This window comes from Oryctolagus cuniculus, chromosome 9 (genome assembly GCF_964237555.1).
Source record: "Oryctolagus cuniculus chromosome 9, mOryCun1.1, whole genome shotgun sequence".
In the NCBI taxonomy this organism is placed as follows: Eukaryota; Metazoa; Chordata; class Mammalia; order Lagomorpha; family Leporidae; genus Oryctolagus; species Oryctolagus cuniculus.
Genome location: NC_091440.1, coordinates 202,741 through 227,314, shown reverse-complemented (window position 1 = coordinate 227,314; position 24,574 = coordinate 202,741). Strand labels below are relative to the sequence as shown.

Genomic DNA, 24,574 nt, shown 5'->3' with positions numbered 1-24,574 from the left:
GCCCAGAATAGCCAGTACTGGGCCAGCTGAAGCTTGGGCTGGGAACTCCATTCGGGTCTCCCATGCGGGTAGCAGGGACCCAGCTGCTTGAGCCACCACGCTGTGTCCCAGGGTCAATATTAGCAGGGAGCTAGAATAGGGAAGAGCCGAGACTTGAACCCAGGCATTGCACTGTGGGATGCTGGCATCCCAAGTGTAAATTTATAAGCTTGTTAGAATTTCACCTTCTCTTGAAATGCCCTTGGCTTATTTTCTACTACAGCATCCCTCTTTTCATATTCTTATACTCAGGATATTAATCCACTTGGGAATTCTGAATTTGTGTTGCGAATTGTTAATGTCACTAATTCACAACATACAAAGAACACCTTTTTTAACTAAAACACCACATATTTGTTAACAGCTTTGTCATCAGTGGCATGTAAGATGTGTGACCAGCAATTCTGAATTGGGCTCCCTGGAACACAATGCCTGAGACAGGACAGATCCAGAGCCTTGGCCACATCAGCTCTCAGGCAGAACGCGGCAGGACCGGTGGCCAGGAGGACTGGCAGGAAGTGGCCCTGGTGTAACCACTGGATGTGCAGCAGAGTCCAGGGCCATGTGGTGGGGTGGACCACACCCTAGGGTCGGGCAGGGAGAGCTGCCTGCCCTCCTCACATCAGCAGGAGCGCCTGTCCCTGCCTGAGTTCTTTTAAAGGAAGAGGAAACCGGCTGAGCGTGGGGCCGTGCCTCCCACGGCCTGTGCAGACAATGTCTTCCTTCTGCTGGACTCGGGGACACACAGCCCTGGGCACTTCCCCTTCCGTTAGCAGCCAGCCCCGTGGTGTCTGCACACAGGCACAGCCTTGTCCAGGCTGCGGTCAGCGTGCCAGAAGCGTGATTAATGCCCAGCCAGGCAGCCCCTCCCAGCTACGGGGGTCCAGAACCCGCTGCAAAGAGAGGAAGAGCGAGCCGCCTCCGAGAACCAGGCCTCTCCCGAGCCGCTCCTTGCCGGTGGTTACTGAAGACGCTCAGATGAAGCTCCACAGACTCAAGTGAACCTTCCCGAGGGAGGAGGCAGCAGCTTCTCGCAGAGAACAGAGCGGGGCTGCGCCGAGGGGAAGTCGGCCAAGGGCGGGCGGGAGTCACTTCCCTGCATCTGCCAGTGGCTGCCCCGGCCCCGCCACACCCGCTGCTGGTCTCGTGACGACGAGCAACGGCCAGCCTGGAGAAGACAGGCAGGGCTGGCTCCAGCAAAAATGTCCACTTCCCAGCAGTGGGGGCAGCCTTGGTAGAGGGAGGAGCCGAAAGCTGAGAGCAGAGAGGCCTGGCCTGCGTGAGACGAGGCCCAGTGCCCGGCCGAGCACCGAGCACCGGCTCTCTGAAAGGAGCCAGCCTCCTTCAGGACAGTTCCCCACGGCTCCAGAATGTGTTGTGTGCCCTGAGTTCTGACAGCTGGGTCGGAATTCCTCTGAACAACACTGTACGACGGGGAGGGTGTGGGCTGGGGGGGAGTCGGGGCCTGCACCGCCCGTGTCCAAGGATAACTGGCCACTCCTGCTTGGGACAGCCTGCAGCCTGTTCTGAGCCGGAGCAAACCTCGGACTCTGTGAGCCTGCTGCCATCCTCCCAGCACCAGGCAGGGACAGGAGAGAAACCTTCATGGCTCCTTAGCAGCTCTCTTAAACTGTGGAACCCCCTCCGGGGGCCCAGCCCCCAGAACTGTCACACATCACCCCGACCGTGCCCCAGCAAGTGTCCTGGGAGAAGGGGCAGCTGTGCAGGAGAAATCAACCACCCAGGAAGGATGAGGCGGGAAGCCGCACACGCAGGTCCCTGTCAGACCAAGGGCCCAGCTCCATGCCAGTGCCACGCCAGCACCATGTCAACACCACCGGCACTGCTCCTACACATCTGGAGTGCTAACCTTCTCCTGGGGTAAAAGGAAAGCCAAGCTCAGGCCACAATTTCCTGTCTGCCCCTCCCCCTGGGTTTTGGCAGGACCGGGTGCACAACACCTCAGTGTGGTTTAAGCTAGGTGGGGTTGTTTATTTGAATTTTCAAACCAAACACAAAGACTCAGTGAGAAAAGTGGGCTGGCTAGGGTAAGACACAGTTTGGCCCTGGACTTGGCCAGCTCCAGCCCAAAGATAAGGCAGGGATGTGGGGACTGCCCAGCTCTACCCATGAGGCACCGGAGGTGTGCACTGGATACCTGGAGTGTTAGCATGGACCAGCAGGGCCAGGCCAGCAGCAAGCTGGCTCCAGGAAAGCTTCCTTGCCCAGCTCTAAGACTCACCAGTCCCCGTGGGAAGTTGCCTCACTGCCGAGACTCAGTGTCCCCACTGTACAATGGCCCATGTCCACCTGTACAGACTGGCCGATGCCAAGATGGCACCCAGATGCTGGGGCCAGGGGACCCCTCTCAGTGCACACTCAAACACACACCCCACCCCCAGAGAGGGACCCCTTTGCCCTGACCTCTACACACACACACACACACATCAACCCCCACAGCCCCAGAGAGGGACCCCCTTGCACTGGCCTCTACACACACACACACACACACACACACACACACCACCCCCCACCCCCCAGAGAGGTACCCCGTGCACTGGCCTCTACATACACACACACACACACCACCCCCTACCCCCCAGAGAGGGACCCCTTTGCACTGGCCTCTACATACACACACACACTACCCCCCACGCCCCAGAGAGGGATCCCCTTGCACTGGCCTCTACACACACACACACACACACACACACCACCCCCTATCCCCCAGAGAGGGATCCCCTTGCACTGGCCTCTACACACACACACACACACACACACCACCCCCCACCCCCCAGAAAGGGACCCCGTGCACTGCCTCTACACACACACACTACCCCCACCCCCGGAGAGGGACCCCTTTGCACTGGCCTCTACATACACACACACACTACCCCCCACCCCCAGAGAAGGACCCCTGTGCTGCACTGGCCTCTATACACACACGCACACACACATCAACCCCCACAGCCCCAGAGAGGGACCCCCTTGCACTGGCCTCTACACACACACACGTACACACACACCCCACCCCCCACCCCCCAGAGAGGTACCCCGTGCACTGGCCTCTACATACACACACACACTACCCCCCACGCCCCAGAGAGGGATCCCCTTGCACTGGCCTCTACACACACACACACACACACACCACCCCCTATCCCCCAGAGAGGGATCCCCTTGCACTGGCCTCTACACACACACACACACACACCACCCCCCACCCCCCAGAAAGGGACCCCGTGCACTGCCTCTACACACACACACACACACACATCCCACCCCCCACCCCCGGAGAGGGACCCCATGCACTGGCCTCTACACACACACAAACACACACACACACCTGGAGAGGGACAACAGGTCCTTACAAACAAGCTAAAATCTGACAGGATCATTCAGGGTCCAGCTATGCTGCTTACAGTAACAGAAACGGTAACTCTCTAGAGGGGCCACGCCGCCTGACACCGAGTGGTCACAGCACACATTTCAAACTCTGGAACCTTCAGGAAGCCCTGCCTGGGGGAAGAGGTTGTAGGGGAGGAGCCCAGAGAGGAAAGGGAGGGTGGCCAGCCTGAGGAAGAAGCTGCAGGTGGGCCTGGCTCCCTGGCTCCCGGGCTCCCAGAGGGGTGGCAGACCCACAATCTCTCTGGGCAGCAGCCTGGACACACCTGAGAGCCTGCCCAGCAGAGGCCACACATGGCGTGGGTGTTCAGAGCAGCAGAACTAACTCCTCAGCTGCCGGGGCTGCCTGTGACGGAGAGAGAACGCCACATTCTGACACAGGTGTGCCCCTGTGGCTCGAAAACAAGCTGGAAGACCCCCTGGCTAAATGAGGAGCTGAATCAAGACCCAGCGCAGGCACGGGGCCATCAAGCACAAGCAGGCACCTCGAGGCTGTACAAGCCACGGCTCACAGCCCACCCTCCAGGGAGCCTGCTTCCAAATCTACCGGGACCTGGGGGCAGCAGCAGCAGCAGAGCCCAAACAGAGAGGTGGCCCTGTGCCCCTGGTGGCTTCCACAACCAACAGGACCCCCGTGCCACTCCCTGTCCACCAATCCCTGGGCCTCGAGCAAAGAGCTCCTTGCGTCAACACTCTGCAAGGAAGGAGGACACACCTGTCTCTCAACACTGGATGTGGATCCTGCTCCCAGACACGGGACGTGAAGAAACAGAGAGAAGACACCTTCCTCACCCCCAGGTCCAAGCAGCCTGCGGCCAGGCGTGCACCTGCACCACCTCCCCGCCTCCCTCGTGCACTCACTCAGAGCAGACCAGTCTCAGAAACAAGGTGAGACGTAAATAATAAAAGCTTTCATGAAAAGCACACAAGGACCATTAAAATCCGGCACACACAAAGCCACTGGAAAAGTGCCCCTCACAAAGCTCACCTGTAAGAAATGCAACCAAATCAAGGCTGAGATAACCAGCAGAGGCCCTCGAGAGCCAGTTCAAGCAAGGTCTGCCCCTGGTGGTGGGAAAATACCGACTCTCGCAAAGACAGGTTCCGAGGGAGCCAGGTCAGACCCAGGCAGCTGTGTAGACAGAGGCAGACACGTTTGACACTGGGCTCCTGCACAGGCCTGTAGCAAAGAACCACGGGACCACCAGGGCCCTGCCATTCAGACCCTCACTGGCACCAAGCCTGGAGGCAGCGCGGGCCCCTGCCACACCCATTGGCCGCAGCTGGCCGGGTTCTCCAGATCCTGCACGAGTGACCTCTGCCCACCCTACACATGTGCTGGGTAAAGGGAGAGTCACGGGTCTGAGGGGGACAGAGAATTCTGTCTTCACTCCCTCCCCCAGGGCTGCCTCTAAGATCTGCTGCCCATAGAACATCCAACGTGGCTGCCGGCTGTGTCCTCATGGTGTCTTGCCGCCTGTTAGAATGTCCTTATATTGGCTGGCACCATGGTGTAGCCGGAAAGGCCACTGTCTGCAGTGCTGGCATCCCATGCAGGCACAGCTTTGAGTCCCAGCTGCTCCACAACCGATCCAGCTCCCTGCTGATGCACCTGGGAAATCAGCAGAGGATGACCTGAGTCCTTGGGCCCCTGCACCCACATGGCAGATCCAGAGGAAGCTCCTGGCTTTGGCCTGACCCAAGCCCTGCCATTGCAGTCATTTGGGGAGTGAAGCAGCAGATGGAAGGCCCCTCTCTTGGTCTCTCCCTCCTTCTCTTTCTGTAACTCTGTCTTCCACATAAATAAAATAAATCTTAAAAATTATTTTAAAGAGCCCACATCCTTGTTAATAGAATTAATTAATTGTTAATAGAATTCCCATGGCTAACACGCCCACTTCCATTGCACCTGACACCATGACATTTCCCAGGCTTCCTAAATGGACAGAAATTGGGCAATCACCAAATTCCTGAAAACCTCTGCCCTTCCCTGGAAAAGCCTGCAGACCATAGAAGGGACAGCCCAAACCTTGCAGGTGCAGGCTGTCCCTCTGCTGACCTCTATCCACCTCCTTCCTGCAGTGAGAGGGGCTGAGCCAGGGGGTGCTGCCAGGACCACGCCCACCACCTCCAGTGGCATCCATCTCAGGCCACCTTCTCCATGGACACAGGCAGCCACCACATACGACACTCCCACTCGGAAATGCAGGAGCTCCACTCCGCAAACTGCCCCAGTGAACGACCACCTCGGTGTCCCCGTCAGACCTTCAAGGTGTGAGCAGTGGGATGGCCAAGGGACCCAGGACTGAGGGGACAGTAGGTTCCCTACTCCAGCAGAGTGGGCCGCTTGGGGCCTTTTAGTGCCCTCAAGTCTTTCTTAAAGCTTCACCTTTTAAAAAGTTGATAAAACAGTTAGAGAACTTTCCCGGGGCAGTCTTGTATTCCGACTTCAGTGTTTTCTAAATCAGCAACTGGGCTTTCATCACAAGCCCCTGAGAGAGGACCGTCCTTTCCCACACTGAGCTCCTCCCAAGCAGCCTCACTCGCCCTGCAAAGCTTTGGTACTGCCGAGTTCCCTTGCTTTGGCCATACCATTTCCTGAGCAACCCAGGCCTTGCAGAGCGAGCAGGGGTTCAGTGCCCTGTGGTGACCTGGCCCTCTCCAACACGACCCTTGAGCGCATCCCCATGCGTGAGGTCCTTGCAGGAGGGGCACCCATGCGAAGTGTCCCTGCGCAAGGCGTCCCCGTGTGGTGTCCCTGCAGGAGATGCCCATGCACCTGGCACGTTCACTCGGGATGCCCTGGCAGCTCCCGAGCAGGAAGGGTGCCCAGAGACTCTGAGACTGCCTCTAATTTGTGCAGGAACGCAGCTCCACCTCACCCGGCTGGAGCAGGGCAGTTGCTATTTTAATTTCCAGCTTCTAATTTTAATTTCTAGCTTCTAATTTAACTTAAATACAAAGTACAGAACAAAATCTGGCCGTAACTCCACTACCACAGTCCCCACAATGTTGTCAGTCTGCATATTCCAAACCACTTTAAACAGAAGCAATCTTCCTGTAAACACAGCTTTGCAGCCTGCCTCGCCCACTGGCCAAACGGCCTCGGTCCACAGAGACACCCAGCAGTCGGCCTTGAGGCCTCCCACTCCTGTAGGCCACTCTCCACCAGGACCCGGGGAAGAGCCTGGTGAAGGGTAAGGGTCATGGGCCTCATGCAGGGTGCTCAGAGCAGGATCCTGGGGGCAGGCCTCGCTGAGCAGGACCCTGGACTATGCCTGGGGTGCAGCCTCACCCTGACTGTGTGCCCTGTGGACGCTGGGCCTGGGGTGCAGCCTCACCCTGACAGTGTGCCCTGTGGACGCTGGGCCTGGGGTGCAGCCTCACCCTGACTGTGTGTCCTGTGGACGCTGGGCCTGGGGTGCAGCCTCACCCTGACTGTGTGTCCTGTGGACGCTGGGCCTGGGTGCAGCCTCACCCTGACTCTGTGCCCTGTGGACGCTGGGCCTGGGTGCAGCCTCACGCTAACTGTGTGCCCTGTGGACGCTGGGCCTGGGTGCAGCCTCACCCTGACTGTGTGCCCTGTGGACGCTGGGCCTGGGTGCAGCCTCACCCTGACTGTGCGCCCTGCAGACGATGGGCCTGGGTGCAGCCTCACGCTGACTGTGTGCCCTGTGGACTCTGGGCCGGGGTGCAGCCTCACCCTGACTGTGTGCCCTGTGGACGCTGGGCCTGGGGTGCAGCCTCACCCTGACTGTGTGTCCTGTGGACGCTGGGCCTGGGTGCAGCCTCACCCTGACTCTGTGCCCTGTGGACGCTGGGCCGGGGTGCAGCCTCACCCTGACTGTGTGCCCTGTGGACGCTGGGCCTGGGTGCAGCCTCACCCTGACTGTGTGCCCTATGGACGCTGGGCCTGGGGTGCAGCCTCACCCTGACTGTGTGCCCTGTGGACGCTGGGCCTGGGGTGCAGCCTCACCCTGACTGTGTGCCCTGTGGACGCTGGGCCTGGGGTGCAGCCTCACCCTGACTGTGTGTCCTGTGGACGCTGGGCCTGGGTGCAGCCTCACCCTGACTGTGTGCCCTGTGGACGCTGGGCCTGGGTGCAGCCTCACGCTAACTGTGTGTCCTGTGGACGCTGGGCCTGGGTGCAGCCTCACCCTGACTCTGTGCCCTGTGGACGCTGGGCCTGGGTGCAGCCTCACCCTGACTGTGCGCCCTGCAGACGATGGGCCTGGGTGCAGCCTCACGCTGACTGTGTGCCCTGTGGACTCTGGGCCGGGGTGCAGCCTCACCCTGACTGTGTGCCCTGTGGACGCTGGGCCGGGGTGCAGCCTCACCCTGACTCTGTGCCCTGTGGACGCTGGGCCGGGGTGCAGCCTCACCCTGACTCTGTGCCCTGTGGACGCTGGGCCTGGGTGCAGCCTCACCCTGACTGTGTGCCCTTCGGACGCTGGGCCTGGGGTGCAGCCTCACCCTGACTGTGTGCCCTGTGGACGCTGGGCCTGGGTGCAGCCTCACCCTGACTCTGTGCCCTGTGGACGCTGGGCCTGGGTGCAGCCTCACGCTAACTGTGTGTCCTGTGGACGCTGGGGCTGGGTGCAGCCTCACACTGACTGTGTGCTCTGTGGACGCTGGGCCTGGGTGCAGCCTCACCCTGACTGTGTGCCCTGTGGACGCTGGGCCGGGGTGCAGCCTCACCCTGACTCTGTGCCCTGTGGACGCTGGGCCGGGGTGCAGCCTCACCCTGACTCTGTGCCCTGTGGACGCTGGGCCTGGGTGCAGCCTCACCCTGACTCTGTGCCCTGTGGACGCTGGGCCGGGGTGCAGCCTCACCCTGACTCTGTGCCCTGTGGACGCTGGGCCTGGGTGCAGCCTCACCCTGACTCTGTGCCCTGTGGACGCTGGGCCTGGGTACAGCCTCACCCTGACTGTGTGCCCTGCGGACGCTGGGCCTAGGTGCAGCCTCACCCTGACTGTGTGCCCTGCGGACGCTGGGGCTGGGGTGCAGCCTCACGCTGACTGTATGCCCTGCGGACGCTGGGCCTGGGTGCAGCCTCACACTGACTGTGTGCCCTGTGGACGATGGGCCTGGGTGCAGTCTCACGCTAACTGTGTGCCCTTCGGACGCTGGGCCTGGGGTGCAGCCTCACGCTGACTGTGTGCCCTGCGGACGCTGGGGCTGGGTGCAGCCTCACCCTGACTGTGTGCCCTGTGGACGCTGGGCCTGGGGTGCAGCCTCACCCTGACTGTGTGCCCTGCAGACACTGGGCCTGGGTACAGCCTCACCCTGACTCTGTGCCCTGTGGATGCTGGGCCTGGGGTGCAGCCTCACGCTGACTGTGTGTCCTGCGGACGCTGGGCCTAGGTGCAGCCTCACCCTGACTGTGTGCCCTGTGGACGCTGGGCCGGGGTGCAGCCTCACCCTGACTCTGTGCCCTTCGGACGCTGGGCCTGGGTGCAGCTTCACCCTGACTGTGTGCCCTGTGGACGCTGGGCCTGGGTGCAGCCTCACCTTTTCTGTGTCCCCAAGGATGCTGGGGCTGGGTGCAGCCTCACCCTGACTCTGTGCCCTGTGGACGCTGGGGCTGGGTGCAGCCTCACCCTGACTGTGTGCCCTGCGGACACTGGGCCTGGGTGCAGCCTCACCCTGACTGTGTGCCCTGTGGACGCTGGGCCTGGGTGCAGCCTCATCCCATTGTGGCCCTCAGTTTTCAGCCTCTCTTTCCTGCTCCAAAAGCACTTTTCCTAGAGTCCCCAAAACCAGAAACTCTGGTTCCTTTTTCTAACCTGATCTAAAACTACTGAAGATACAGGGACCCTATTCACCACCTCACTTACAAGACAGTCCCAAACAGACCCCTTCCTCTACACAAAGATGCCAGTCACTGCGCAGAGCCTGATCCACAGCCTGCGATTCAGACTACGCAGATACAGCAGGAGGTCTCCTCAAGGGCACAGCTGTAACTTTTCGCTCCATTGTCCTCACAGAGTTACCATTCCTCGTTGTCAGCATCTTCCGCCCCAGGAGACAGTGTCTCAAAGCTGTATTGACCACACTCCTGTCTTGAGTTCTTTTAACAGTAATTTCAAAGGCTCTGGAGATGGCATGGTAGTACAGCAAGGGAAGCCACTGCCTGCACTGCCAGCATCCCCTATCCAAGTGCCGATTCGAATCCCAGCTGCTCTGCTTCCTTTCAAGTTCACAGCTAATGCTCCTGGGAAAGGAGCAGAAAATGGCCCACGTGCTTGAGTTCCTGTCACCCTTGCAGAAGACCAGCATGCAGTCCCTGGATCCTGCATCAGCCTCACTCAGCCCCAGCCACTGTAATTATTTGGGGGGTGAACCAGCAGATGGAAGATCTCTCTCTCCCGCCTTTCTTCTTTCTGTCACTATGCCTTTCAAACAAATACAATTAAACACACACACACACACACACACAGAGTAGACCCCAGCCTCACTGGGCCGCAGGATGCGTTTCCCACCCCCAGAGCAGGAAAGCTTCGGCAGTTTTCTATACGTAGCGTTGACGTTGTTTGTTCCCACTTAGGGGGAGTGAAAAACAAGGATATAATTTATCTGCCTAAACTGTTCTCAAAATCAAAATAGCTCCTCGGATGGAGCCCACAGGCCTGCATCCCAAAGCTGGGGCTGGTGCCTGCTGAGGCTGCGTCCTCCTTAGCCCCTCCCCCAACTCTGCCTGAGCAGCTGCAGGGCCTGGCCACACCCGAACCTCCATCCCAGTCTCCAACCCTGTTTTGTTGCCTCACAGTTCTCTGGTTTCTCTCTCCCCACCCCCAGGGGAACTACTCAGCCCTCCGAGGAGCTTCACTTCCTGTGCCTACCTCTCCCACACCTGCCACACCCTGACCACTTCCCACAGTGTGGCCGAGCACAACCTCACCTGGGCATGCTGGGCACGGACTCCAGCACCAGTAGGAGCTGACGTGCTATGTGGCAAGCCTATCAGTTTTAAGGCCTGTTAGATGTGGGTGGTTGTTTTAGCCCATTTTCTCTTCTCAAATTTTATCCACAAACGTTCTCAAGTTCTCTTACCTCAGACGACTGTGCCTTGTTGCTCACCTTACCTATGCCTCTTAAGGAAAACTGGAAGGAAGATGGTTTATAAAACCCAGCTTTCCAAGGCTGAGCATTGGCCCTAACAGGTCAGACACAGCTTGGGACTCCTGCATTCCCTATCAGAGTGCCTGGGTTTGAGTTCTGGCTCTGTTCCTGGTTCCACTTCCTTCTAAAGCAGACCCTGAGGGGCAGCAGATGATAGTACAAAGGAGTTGGGTCCTGCCACCATCATGGGTGGCCCAGATTGAATTCCTGGCTCAAGGCTTCAGCCCAGCTCAGCCTGGCTCTTGCAGGCATTTGGGGAGTGAACTCTCCTTGTCTGTCTGTCCCTCTGTCTCTGTCTCTCAACAAAGTTAACCGGTTACAGTTTTTAAAAAGCTTTCCAGGGTCCGGTGCTGTGGCAGAGCAGGGAAAGCTGCCACCTGCAGCCGGCATTCCATATGGGTGCTGGTTCACGTCCTGGCTGCTCCACTTCTGACCCAACTTCCTGTTAATGGCCTAGCAAAGGCAGCAGAGGATGTCCAGAAGCTTGGGCCCCTGTTACCCACATGGAAGACCTGGAGGAAGCTCCTGGCTCCCAGCTCCTGGCTTCAGCCTGACCAGCACTGGCTACCACAGATGCCTGGGGAGTGAGCCAGCAGATGAAGATCTCTATCTCTCCCCCCCTCTTCGTGATTTTGTCCTTCAAATCAATAAATAAATCTTTAAAAAATAAAGCTTTCCAAATATTTTCTTCTCTCAAAACCCTCGGCCCGTATCCTGGCGGCAGCTGGCACCGTCCACCTCCTCTCAGGAGCAGGAGCTCGGGCACAGCCAGTGGGCAGGAAGTGCCACATCTGTGCCCAGATCCTGGCCCCTGAGCACCAGCTCCCTGCGACAGCAGAGAACTTCAACTGCCCTGCAAAACAGAGCCTGCCAATCTCCTCCCTCAACCAAACTGAGCAACGCGAAGACGCAGAGAAGCCCCGCTCGGAATCCCTTAGTGGTGCTGAGAAAAGCAGCAGGACGTTACCAGAGCGACTTCTCCACAATTTTGGTCCTGAACACCTCTTCCTGGTCCAGGTTCACGGTGCAGTAGCAATCCCTCATCTTGTTTGGCCCAGGGTAGGAGGGGAGGTTTTTGGCTTCACCTGAAAAGCAATGACAAGTGTCATTGGCTCAGCACGGGCGTGTGTTCCCTGGCCACCCACAGGCATACATCCAGACCCACTTCACTGCAGTGCACCTGCCGTTCCCTGTTGGGTCTCAGTTTTCTTACTACCCCAAGTCAAAATCCTAGTGAGAATGCCGAGGGGTGGGCACCCAGCCTCTAAAGCAAACCAGGAAGTTGGAGCCCCCTGCCTCAGGACGAGGGGTTGTTTGTTCTGCTTTATCCATGCTACCCCCTAACATGTAACAGAATTTGCACCCTCACCATGCTCAGCGCACAGCTGGAGGGCACTGAGCACACCCACACTCCGTGCAGCCATCACAACCCTCTGTCTCAGCGTCTTCTCACCTTCCCTGACTGCAGCCCACCCCCATATGACACACATCCCCGCCCCGCCCTCAGCCTCTGCACCACACCTGTCCTCTTTCTCTGTGGAAGTGCTCCCCGAGGCCCTCACAGGGTGGACTCTGTGGGTGTGCTCCCTGAAGGCCCTCATAGGGCAGACTCTGTGGGTGTGCTCCCTGGAGACCCTCATGGGGTGGACTCTGTGGAAGTGCTCCCTGGAGGCCTGCACGGGGTAGACTCAGTGGGTGTGCTTCCCGAGGCACTCACAGGGTGGACTCTGTGGGTGTGCTCCCCCGAGGCCCTCATAGGGTGGACTCTGTGTGGACTCTGTGGAAGTGCTCCCCCGAGACCCTCACAGGGTGGATTCTGTGAGTGTGCTTCCCGAGGCCCTCACAGGGTGGACTCTGTGGAAGTACTCCCCAAGGCCCTCACAGGGTGGACTCTGTGGGTGTGCTCCCCAAGGCCCTCACAGGGTGGACTCTATGGGTGTGCTCCCCAAAGCCCTCACAGGGTGGACTCTGTGGGTGTGCTCCCCAAGGCCCTCACAGGGTGGACCCTGTGGGTGTGCTCCCCAAGGCCCTCACAGGGTGGACTCTGTGGGTGTGCTCCCCAAGGCCCTCACAGGGTGGACTCTGTGGAAGTGCTCCCCGAGGCCCTCACAGGGTGGACTCTGTGGGTGTGCTCCCCAAGGCCCTCACAGGATGGACTCTGTGGGTGTGCTCCCCAAGGCCCTCACAGGGTGGACTCTGTGGAAGTGCTCCCCAAGGCCCTCACAGGGTGACTCTGTGGAAGTGCTCCCCAAGGCCCTCACAGGGTGACTCTGTGGAAGTGTTCCCCAAGGCCCTCACAGGGTGGACTCTGTGGAAGTGCTCCCCAAGGCCCTCATAGGGTGGACTCTGTGTGGACTCTGTGGAAGTGCTCCCCCGAGACCCTCACAGGGTGGACTCTGTGGAAGTGCTCCCCAAGGCCCTCACAGGGTGGACTCTGTGGAAGTGCTCCCCAAGGCCCTCACAGGGTGGACTCTGTGGAAGTGCTCCCCAAGGCCCTCACAGGGTGGACTCTGTGGAAGTGCTCCCTGAGGCCCTAACAGGGTGGACTCTGTGGGTGTGCTCCCCCGAGGCCCTCATGGGGCAGACTCTGTGGAAGTACTCCCCAAGGCCCTCACAGGGTGGACTCTGTGGGTGTGCTCCCCGAGGCACTCACAGGGTGGACTCTGTGGAAGTGCTCCCTGAGGCCCTCACAGGGTGGACTCTATGGGTGTGCTCCCCAAGGCCCTCACAGGTTGGACTCTGTGGAAGTGCTCCCCTGAGGCCCTCACAGGGTGGACTCTGTGGGTGTGCTCCCCAAGGCCCTCACAGGGTGGACTCTGTGGAAGTGCTCCCTGAGGCCCTCACAGGGTGGACTCTGTGGGTGTGCTCCCCAAGGCCCTCACAGGGTGGACTCTGTGGAAGTGCTCCCTGAGGCCCTCACAGGGTGGACTCTGTGGGTGTGCTCCCCAAGGCCCTCACAGGGTGGACTCTGTGGAAGTGCTCCCTGAGGCCCTCACAGGGTGGACTCTGTGGAAGTGCTCCCTGAGGCCATCACAGGATGGACTCTGTGGAAGTGCTCCCCTGAGGCCCTCATGGGATGGACTCTGTGGAAGTGCTCTCTGAGGCCCTCACGGGGAGGACTCTGTGGAAGGGCTCCTCAAGGCCCTCACAGGGGCAGACCCTAAAGGTATGTCCCTCTGTGATTTCTCAGCACAAGTCCTCGAGGTCTGTCCGTGCGGGGGTAGGTGCCGAGCTCTCTTTCCTCCCAGGCTGAGTACTATTCCAGTGAGCACAGATGGACCACACTTTGTTCATCCACTCACACGTGTGTGTGTAAGAGCAGTGGCCTTGAGCCCAGAGAACTCCACCAGGCATAACTCACTCTGCCCTCAACACACTCTCTTCTCTCAGTTCAGATTCTGAAGCTGTCTGGTCCTGAACTGGCTGCCACAGGCATCAGACCCGTGTCAGGAACAGCTGCCGAATGCCAGGCTCAACCCCGAGCCAATGGTAAAGCAAGGGCACACAGTCCTTTGTACCACGCAGGGCCAAGGTCCCTATTCCCTCTGATACTGGAGATAAAACAGCCAGACCATGAGTTTCTCAGAGCTGTCTTCAGGTCTTAGAACCGGGCGCAAGCATCTGGCCTGGCTGTTAAGATGTCCTTGTCCCACCCCGGAGTGCCTAGGCGCAGTTCCCGACTCCAGCTTCCTGCAAACGCAGACCCTGTAAAAGCCCAAGTGGGGGCCTCATTAATCCGGTCTGTGCCCTTCCCACAGGAGACCTGGACTGAGGGTCCAGCCCAGTGGCCGTGGGCATCTGGGGAGGGAAGCAGTAACGAGAGCCCCACATCTGTCTACTGCTGTCTTCTGCGTCTAAGTAAACATGTGTTTTCATTTTTAAACAAAGAAGTCGGTGCTGACCACTCAGCATCAAAACGAGTCACTTTTTTTCCACACAACCCCAAATAAACATTCACTCTGACTCATTTGAGGAAATCAGCTAATTTGAAAAGATGACGACATGCAAACGAGCATGGCAGAAACCCCAAAGGGCAGAGACAGACTTGTGTTGTTCATAGCTTTTTTCAACTTTTCATTAATGCGACTAAGTTGAGACCCTGAGGGAGAAAGTGGCGCAGTCTTCCTTTCGGCACTGGAAGAACGTTTCCAGTGTCCATTGTATTTCTGACGCATCCAGGTGCTCGCTGGGATCCCCACAGCACACGTGTCACCCGCTGGGTCCCATCCAGGGTCGCCCCCGCATGTGGCCGTCCTTCTAGCCCACCGGGGGAAACGCCCCAGCGCTGGCTCCGATGGAAAAGGTCCCGGGGAAGCCCCTGGGGGGCTCATCAAGCAGTCACCCCGAAGCCGCAGCGGAGAAGAAAAGACCACGTGAGTAGTTCCTCCAGGGTCCTGCCACCCTCACAAGCCTCACGTGAGAGGCGGCCACCCAGGGTCTTCACGGCTTGGCTCCACAACCCTCATGGCCCAAGACCCCAGGGCTGGCTGGGGAGCGGGGTTCCCATCCCCGTGCCCCTGCTGCCTCCTGGAGGATGCACTTCGTTCTTTGCAGCGCATGCACTGGGGTAGGGCAGTGACCCCAACCTTAGACCCTGCCAGCGCCGAGTCACCTGCTGTGTGAGAACCGGTGGAGTTGCCATTCCTTTTTTTTTTTTTTTTTAAGATTTATTTATTTATTTGAAAGTCAGAGTTACACAGAGAGGGGAGAGGCAGAGAGAGAGAGAGAAGTCTTCCATCAGATGGTTCACTCCCCAATTGGCTGCAACGGCCGGAGCTGGGCTGATCTGAAGCCAGGAGCCCGGAGCTTCTTCTGGGGCTCTCATGAGAATGTGGGGGCCCAAGCACTTGGGTCATCCTCTACTGCTTTCCCAGGCCATGGCAGAGAGGTGGATCGGAAGTGGAGCAGCCAGGTCTCAAACCGGCGCCCATATGGGATGCCGGCACTGCAGGCCAGGGGTGTTAACCCACTGTGCCACAGCGCTGGTCCTGCAGCTGCCATTCCATGTGAAGCAGGCACTCCCACCTGACTCCAGCTTCCTCCCCTGATGTGACAGCAAACGTGGAGCTGAAGCTGAGCTCGCAAAGTTTCGCTACTACTGAAACAACAGGCAGAACCGTAAAATAGCACAAATGGACCCAACAGCAGCACCTGGCAAGAGACAGCCAGGGTCCTGAGCGAGGGCCGCCGCTGGCACCAGCCCACACACCACACACAGCCGCAACCCAGGCAGTCAGCGGCAAGAGCGCGCAGCCAGCATGTGGGATGTCTCAGCTGTCCCAGGCAGAGGCAGGGCCTAGGGATGGAGGAGGCCTGGGAGGGAAGGGTTCGCCCGGCGGAGCTGGAGTTCGGGCCACGCTGGCTCTGGATCGGCTCCTGTGACGTAACTGCTTCCCAGCTCCTCCATGGGCCCGCCTCCCCACAGTGACACACAAACAGGTCAGGAGCCCGACTCCTGCTGCTTTCCCCTCCAGCAGGCCTCTGAGTCTGCTGACTTCAAACATTTAAAAGGCTCTAAAAATTCTGTTAGCCAATATGACACGTTGCAATTATCATTCCCATGTTCCCCCAAAAGAACGGTTCTGTGATTAAAATATCTGCTCCTCTCTAGATCTCACACCACACTGTGGGAGCCCTTGACACGGAGCAGAGCTAGGTGCCCCAGCGAGGCAGGCCTGGGCTTCTCGGGCACACCCAGCACCACACAGCCATCTGCACGCGCAGCAGGCAGCTTGGCACTGTGAAAACACAAGTGTGGGATGAGCTGTCAAGTGGAGATCAAAACTTGGAAACCTGGCAAACACGGTACAAGGAAGGAAATCACATCTGCCCAGGCCCAACATGAAGGATTCAGCGTTCCGTGAGCTGCATGTCCCAGTAGCTAAGATGAAAATGGAAATGCAGAGGGGAGCGCAGAGCAACCTCACTGCTGGGCACTGCCCCGAGCCTCGGCCTCACAGAGAGCAGGACAGAGTTACCGAGCCTGTGAGCACGCTGCCCAGGACCCTAGGACGGGAGCTGCTTCATGCCACCAAGCTGCAGCCCACACACGCAGCAGTACAGGTGAACACTGGAGCGGGGAAGCCAGAGCAGGCGCAGTGAACCCAGAGCAGGTGAGTACAGGTGAACCAGGAGCAGGTGAGTACAGGTGAACCAGGAGCAGGTGAGTACAGGTACAGGTGAGGCCAGAAGCAGGCGAGTACAGAAGCAGGTGAACCAGGAGCAGGTGAGTACAGGTAGAGGTGAGGTCAGGAGCAGGTGAGTACAGGTAGAGGTGAGGCCAGGAGCAGGTGAGTACAGGTAGAGGTGAGGTCAGGAGCAGGCGAGTACAGGTAGAGGTGAGGCCAGGAGCAGGCGAGTACAGGAGCAGGTGAACCAGGAGCAGGTGAGTACAGGTAGAGGTGAGGCCAGGAGCAGGCGAGTACAGGTAGAGGTGAGGCCAGGAGCAGGCGAGTACAGGAGCAGGTGAGTACAGGTAGAGGTGAGGCCAGGAGCAGGCGAGTACAGGAGCAGGTGAACCAGGAGCAGGTGAGTACAGGTAGAGGTGAGGTCAGGAGCAGGTGAGTACAGGTAGAGGTGAGGCCAGGAGCAGGCGAGTACAGGAGCAGGTGAGTACAGGTAGAGGTGAGGTCAGGAGCAGGCGAGTACAGGTAGAGGTGAGGCCAGGAGCAGGCGAGTACAGGAGCAGGTGAACCAGGAGCAGGCGAGTACAGGTAGAGGTGAGGCCAGGAGCAGGTGAGCACAGGAGCAGGTGAACCAGGTACATGCAGGTGACCAGGTGCAGGCGAGTACAGGTGCCAGTGAACTAGGAGCCGGTGAGGCCAGGAGCAGGTAAGGACAGGTAGAGGTGAGGCCAGGCAGAAAGAGCTGGAGCATCAGAGTGAAGAGCAGTGAGCACCGTTGGGCCTTTCCCTACAGAGGCCATGACAACATGTCTTCAAGAGGTCGCAAAAAAAATCAATATTCTAGTTCTCCTAAGGAAGTCATCCATAAAACCGAGCTTGTGAAAGATCAGTGTTTATGACAGCAAAATAAAAAAGGAGACAATCAGATGTTCTATGCAGGAGATCCTGCCCCACCCTGCACCTGAGTTGGGGGCAGCAGCTACAGGACAGAGCCCAACCACACGCAGGAGCTGACACTGTCACAGCCGACCCAGAGCTCAGGGTCATGGTGCAGGAGAGAAGAGCAGGCGCTTGCACCCTGCAGGGGAGCTGGACGAGGAACTCTGGGCAAGACACAGAAACGCATGGAACAAACTTCTACGGAGAACGTACACAGGATTTTGTGTGTGTTCAGTATTTAGTAAGTACATGTGCACACACAATACATGTGTGTTTAGCATGTACTAAGTACATGTACACACAATGTTTTGCATGTGTTTTTATCATTAGTAAAGACATATGCACACACAATGTGTGTTTAGATTTAGTAAGTACACATTCACACAATATTTGTGTGTGTTTAGCATTTAGTAAGTATACATTCCAACACAATGCGTGTGTGTTCAGCATGTAGTAAGTACATGTACACACACAATGTTTGTGTGTGCTGTGTTTAGCATGTAGTAAGCACACAAGCACACACAACATATCCAGCAAGTTACAAGGATGGAGATAACCAACTGGACATAAGACACCACATGACACTGAGGTCCTCTCATGGGGGGTAACTTGTTTTTCATTCTTGAAAACTCAAAAGTAGCTTTTATGAAAATTTCTACAAAGCATGCACTATGTTTATTGTCATAGAAATGCTTACAAATTTGATAGCACTTGAAATTAATTTATCTTAAATAAACTGGACTGGATCAAATTTCTCTTTTGCCAACTATTCCTTCCTTTTATATCAAAAAGTGAGTCAATTTTTTATTGACGGTAATTGAAGCAATTCTGTAAAACGCTGTAAACTGTAAAATGAGACACGATTTGGAGATTTGTGAGTAAACGCCCATTCTACCAAACAGGCTCACAAAGCCACTCAGACCCTGCCCGGGAGTGCGGGGCGCGGGGCGGGGCCGGGTCCAGTGACTCGGGAACTCCGGGTGCAGCGGCCAGGGCTGCTCCGTCTCCAGGGATTTCACTGCCCTCCCCCCGCTGCAGAAAGCTCTGTAGTCCCAGTCGACGCTGTTCTATTTTTAAAACGTTTTAACCACGAAAGCAGCACCCCCTGGACACAGCCAGCTGGCTGCTCAGCTGCACGGAAGAGCGGGCCGGGCTCCCTGCCCCGCGCCCCGGTCTGAGGCCGCAGCGGGAACGCGGGCCGAGCAGGCCCCGCACGCCCTGGCTGAGGCTGGCGCTGACTGGGCATGCCTGTCCAAGTCCCCACGCGGCGAGCTGCGAGTTCATCGCGCGCCTTTTTAGGAAAACAGGCTCCCCGGGCCAGCGGCCAGCACGGGCGCGTCCGCCCAGCCGCCGCTGACAGCAGTCCCACCGCACGGGCTGTGAGCGGGCGCAGCGCGGCCGCGGGACCCTCGGCCGCACCCGAGTGCAGCCGGTACCTGCCGCGCCCGCACTGCCCCCACGGGTCCCGGGCTCGGGGCACTCGACCTCCCAGGCCTGCACCCTGGGCTCGCACTCGGCTTCAGCCCCCACACTGCTTCCAGGGTTGACCCTGGGAATCCGAGCCCTCGGCTGTCTCATTATTCAACCAAGAGCCATTCCTGACTTTCCGTGAATTAAGCAGATTCCAAAGAAAACTCCCACCTTAGCTCTGCTGGACCTAAGAAATGGGGTAGTCAGAGCTCCCCAGTCCCCACCCTGCAGAAGCTGACAAAAGGGACCCCCATTCCACCACAGCTTTGGGCAGAGGCCAGGGCCAGGGACCAGGCAGGAAGGCCCCAGGACCAGGGTCTGGTGGTTAGGGCAATGGTGGGGACTGGGAACCTGAAGGCACCAGGACAGAGAGGATGTGGGCTGACAGTGGACGATGTCCACAGAGGACACCTAAGCACAGGAAGAGGGGGACAGCAAAGCTGGGCACCCTGCCCGCTTCCTGGCACCAGTGTCCCTGCCTCAGCCCAGCACTGGGTCTCCCAGTTCACGGCCCACTTCTGAGCAGTGGGCTTCTCTGGGCCTGCACCCGCCGACCCTCGCTCAGCCACCGGGCAATGCACACAAAGGCTATCATCACAGCTGCTGCTCAAGGCAAAGCCCTAAAACTGCAATGCACAACACAGCTTGTTGATGCCACAGACCCGCTGTAACCATGCCCTGCTGACACGCGAGAAAGACTTCCCGCCCTGTGCAGAATTAGGCCTGCCGAGCCCCCAGGAACAGGGTTTCCCATGACATTTAAGATTTATTTATCTGAAAGGCAGAGTGATAAAAAGGGAGGGGGAGAGGGAGGGAGGAGAGAGGGAGAAAAAAGGGGTGGGGGAGAGGTCTTCCATCTACTGGTTCACTCTACAAATGGCCACAAAGGCCGGGTCTGGACCACGCTGAAGCCAGGATGCAGGAACTCTATCCAGATCCCACGTGGGTGCAGAGGCCCACGCACTTGGGCCATCCTCTGCTGCTTTCCCAGGCGCAATGCAAGGAGCTAGATTGGAAGTGGAGCAGCAAGGACTCCTGGCACTCCAGGACAGAATGCCGTTGTCACAGGCAGTGGTTTACCATGCTGGACCACGCCAGGCCCGCCATGGCACTTGTAACTCTTTTTCCCTCCATATTGGCCTCTAACTGCAACCTGTTGATAAACCTCAAATGCAATGCAGATCATGTACAACCTCCATCTAAGGTCAGTAGTTAGGATCCACCCCCCTCGCCACTTGCAACTTAAACAACCATGCTTCCACTGCAGGGCTGGGAGCCTTTTTTCTGCCAAGGATACCTGCATATTGATGACATTAGTTGTGGGCTGTATAGAATTATCAACCTAAAAATGCACCTGCTGTAGATTTATTGAGTTTCCAGTCCCACATGTGGTTGCTTTGGCAGAGCCAAACCAAGACTCCATGGGCCTCATGTGGCCCCTGGACCAGACATCCCACCCTGTTACAGGGGACAGTGAAACCCCAGGGCTTGGTTGGGGGAAGGCACAAGAACAGTCTTTCAAAGCAGAACACGGCTGACCCAAAGTATCTCCAGTCCATGCTACTGGCAGAGGGACAGCCCTCACTCTAGTTCCAAAGAACTTTTTCAGTGGAGGAGACAAAAGTCACCAGGCGTGGCCTCGTGTGGCCTGTATGGGACGCTGCACACACTCTGCAAACACCCCAGCACCTGGACGGCAGGTCAGGCTGCCTTCTAAGCACTGCAGCCTGGGGACAGAGCATGGGGCCCTCAGGTGACAACCTGCAACACTGTAAGAGACCCACAAGCTTCAGGCCAGGGTTCTCACCGCGGCAGCCTCCGCAGTCCCTGTAGGACCTGTGGAAACACAGCCACTCTCACCCTCCGTGTCTGGTTCTGTGGGTGGGGTGGGGCCCGACCTCTGTACCTTGAGCCCCCAAGGTGATGCTGAAGGCAGTCTGAAGGCCATGGGGTGGGGACTGCAACCTACCCTCAGGTCTCTAAGGGCAGAGAGGATGCGGCTGCCGCCCAGCAGGAAAGTGACCCTGACCCTGAACTCTGAACTCTGACCCTAACCCTAACCCTTTCACAGGCCAGCAGGAGGGGATGAGGAGGGAGCAAAGAGAGGGAGCCAGGAGCACACAGCAGGTGGCGAGGGCGGAAGGTGCACAGAGCACAGAGGGAGGGCCAGACCACTCTGGCAGAGGCTGACCCGCACTCCAGGACGGGAGTTGTAGGATGCGGGACCCTAGTAAGGCTTAGTGCACCCTAATCCACCACCAATTCCTGAACCCAGAGGCTTCCTTCTGTGATCATCAGCTTCACCGTGTCCCTCTCCGTCCCAGGACACAGCCCTGTGCGTAGGCCCTGCCTCTAAGGACATCCAGGAGACTGGGGGTGGGAGGGCTCCTTCTGGGTGGGCCCCACCTGTGGAGGGCACACAGCTCCAGCTTGAGTGCTGTGACTTCAGACCGGCTGAGGACAAACAAAAGGGAAGTCCCAGGGAATGCAGGACACTACTGGGTTGCCCCTGACAAACGGCGACAGAGAGGCACACAGAGTGAGATTCTGGGTAGCAGTGAAGCCATGCCCGAGTCCCTTGGGTTCAAGTCCCAGCTCCATTTCCAATCCAGCTCCTGCTGACACAGACGCATGTGATGGCTCTAGTAACTGGGTCCCTGCCTGCTACAAGGGAGACCAAAATTGAGCTCTCAGCTTCAGCCTGGCCCAGCCGCAGGCATTTGGAGAGTGGACCAGAGGATGAAAGTTCTATCTCGCTCACTCTCTCTCTTCCAATTAAGTAAATTTTAAAATTAGAAAGAGACTTGCTAATGAATGAGAAAATCATACCGGCAGCATCTGTTGCCTTGATTCCAAGACGGAAACCGCACATCACAGACTGGCTGGCGTGTGCTACAGTCACTAATCTACTCCATGCAGGGTTACTCAGCACTCACGATGTCCCAGGCAGACACTGCCTGGCACTGGGGGACCCCAACGGAGGGAGTCGCCCTGTCCTCAGCCGTGGCACCACGACAGGACATCTTCCACAGATGCATCTGGGGGCTTAAAATGAACTTCCTCCTGTCACGTGTGAACTTCCTGCTCTGCACTTCCTGGGGTTTCCTTTATCACACTCATGTCCAGCGCCGCCTTGGAAGGAGTCTGGCTCATCCTCAGCCTTGCCCGTGTGGGGCTCCTCACAGCACCTCCCGGCCCTTCCCTAGTGCCCACACCTGTTCCGTCTGCTCCTTCAGCTGCAGGCTGCCCTGCGCTGGGCTTTAGTGCGCAGCTGGTTTACCTGCAAAAGCAAACTTTCTCTTCGTTCGTCACCATTCTTGTGACTCCTTCCCTTAACAAAACATGAGCAAGTCATTCGTATGAGCCTGAGAGCCTCCAAATAAATGAATAATAAATAATAAAATCCAAACAAGTCGTTTGTGCAAGCCTGAGGGCCTCCCAGCAGCCCATCGCCACAGCACAGACAAGGAGGGGAACCAGGCTCGGTATCCACCCAGAGGAGCAGGGAGCGGAGCCAGGGACTCCACCCCTACCCTGCCGACGTGGGCAGCCGTGGAGAGACCACAGGACGAGCCACAGAGCCAAGGTCTCTCAATGTATCAACACCAGACCCACTGGCAGCTCCACGGGCTCCCTCCCTTGTGCCCTCAGGGGCACAACCGCCTCCAAGGGGACACCTGCCACTTTCATTCACATCCTGCAGCAAAACCCACCGGCCTCATCCCACTGTGAGCTGAGCTTTCCCGAGCACGGTCAGATAAGTTCCACTGGATGCAAGCTGGGCAAACGAACACAGTGCTGCATGCAGGCTCGCGGCGGGGCTGAGACACCACTCCGCTCTGCCCAGACAGGTGCTCCACGCACAAAGGCCTCTGCCTGCTCTGAAAAATCTCCAGCAGTCCACAGAGCAGCTCACGACTCATCAACGCCCACTGCCTGTCCTAAGAGCAGGGTCGTGTGGAAAGCCACAGCACGATCCAGGAGGAGGAGACAGCTGTCACGCAGCACCCGACGTGCTCAGGGGCGGCTCTTCCCCAGGCTCCTGTCCATGCATGCACTGCCAGGAGCAGGCCAGCACACCCACGTCTGCGCAGCTGCCGTGCACGGGAGCCACATCGTGTGTGATTCCTCTTCTAGCTTAAAGAAGGTGACTGAGCACCCGCTGAACAGAGGGTCTGTGCTCAGAGGCCTGGGGCTTTCCAGGGTCCCCTGGAGGCTGTTGTGACCCTGAGGGAACAGTGGGAGCCCTGGGGCGGGAGGCAGCAGCTAACTCAGCTCACACAGCCGGTGAGGACGAGAGGCTGTCACCTGCAGCTGAGTGCGTCGGGAAAACACCAGAATCTTGAGCAATCTCCTCTACTGAGCACGGGAGTGAGGGGCTGGCCCCCCGAACCCCGAGACCCACACAGACCCAGACCCTCTCGGAGCCTCACTTGGCTCCAACGTGACCCGAGGAGCTGGCGGCAGGGCCACACCCAGGCCAGTCTCATTCCCATGACCCTGGCAGGTCTCGCCCACCCCGACCACCGGGCAGCGCCCCTTCCTCCTGCAACCATGGTCTTGGTCAGATGTGGAGAAAGACACCTGCTCCCAGCCCCAGCCTGCAGTCTCCAGGTGTCTGACCTGTGTCCCCACTCTCTCCTCCCATGGATCCTTCAGGGCCACAGGGGCTCTCGTCCTGAGCACCACCGACACCCTGGGACTGCCCCTCATATGGCAGGGGGCTGTGCCGCCCCCTCCCCTCCACTACTCAATGCCAGCAGCACCCCCACCATGACTAACACAAGATGTGCCTGAGAGGCAAAGCGCCGGGCTCAGAGACCCCGCGGCACTGGACAAGTGCTGGGGCTGGACGGTGCAGCAGAGCTGTGACCTGGGCAGAGGCCTTGGCTGCCGGCTGAGCAGGGACAGGTTTGCCATTACCGAGGACAAAGGACACAGGATGCCACACAGCTCCTCAGTCCTCCTGGTTTTCTGTGTGTCCTGACAGCAAGCCACGGATGACAGACCCCATGGATGTCCCAAAAGCCCCAGACTCAGGACAGCCCTCACCCGGCCCTGGGCAGTGCCTCTCGGATGTGTTCTGAGGGCCCCCCTTCCACTCTTGCCCCTTACCCGCCTGTCCACACTAGAACCCCATGGACTGAACAGGAACCTCCTGAGTGAAGAGAGACACAAATCAAAACGCGGTTTGTGCAGAGCCGGCCCCTCTGCGTGACTGCATCTCGCCTCCCACACCCAATCCCCTGTAAGCCAGGCCTGGCATTTACAAGAGGGAACTGAGCCTCTGAAATACACACACGTGAGGCGTAAATACATGGTGTCCACAGACCCATGGGCCGCCCTTCTGCTGTCCAAGAAAAGGCCACATGCTGAGGCCCCACGGAGCCTCCGGCGTGACAGCAGCCAGTGCCACCAAGAGCAGGCGATTCCAGCAACACACTGACGGCCATCGGAGCCTCCTGGACAGGAG

The 24,574-nt window shown here is 58.3% G+C and overlaps 1 protein-coding gene across 3 annotated transcripts in view; it reads right to left on the bottom strand.

The window, feature by feature from the left end:
- RASA3 (RAS p21 protein activator 3) overlaps positions 1 to 24,574 on the bottom strand; it is a 121,727-nt gene that overhangs the window by 77,667 nt on the left and 19,486 nt on the right. For 2 of the 3 annotated variants that reach the window (XM_070048523.1, XM_070048522.1), the window contains exon 2: positions 11,535 to 11,652. The exons of the other annotated variant lie outside the window; for it this stretch is intronic. Coding sequence is in view for 1 of the 2 variants with exons in the window: in XM_070048522.1 (XP_069904623.1) it covers positions 11,535 to 11,652 (118 nt within the window). In the remaining variant the exon portion in view is untranslated. The remainder of the gene's footprint in view (positions 1 to 11,534; positions 11,653 to 24,574) is intronic. 3 annotated transcript variants of the gene reach the window in all.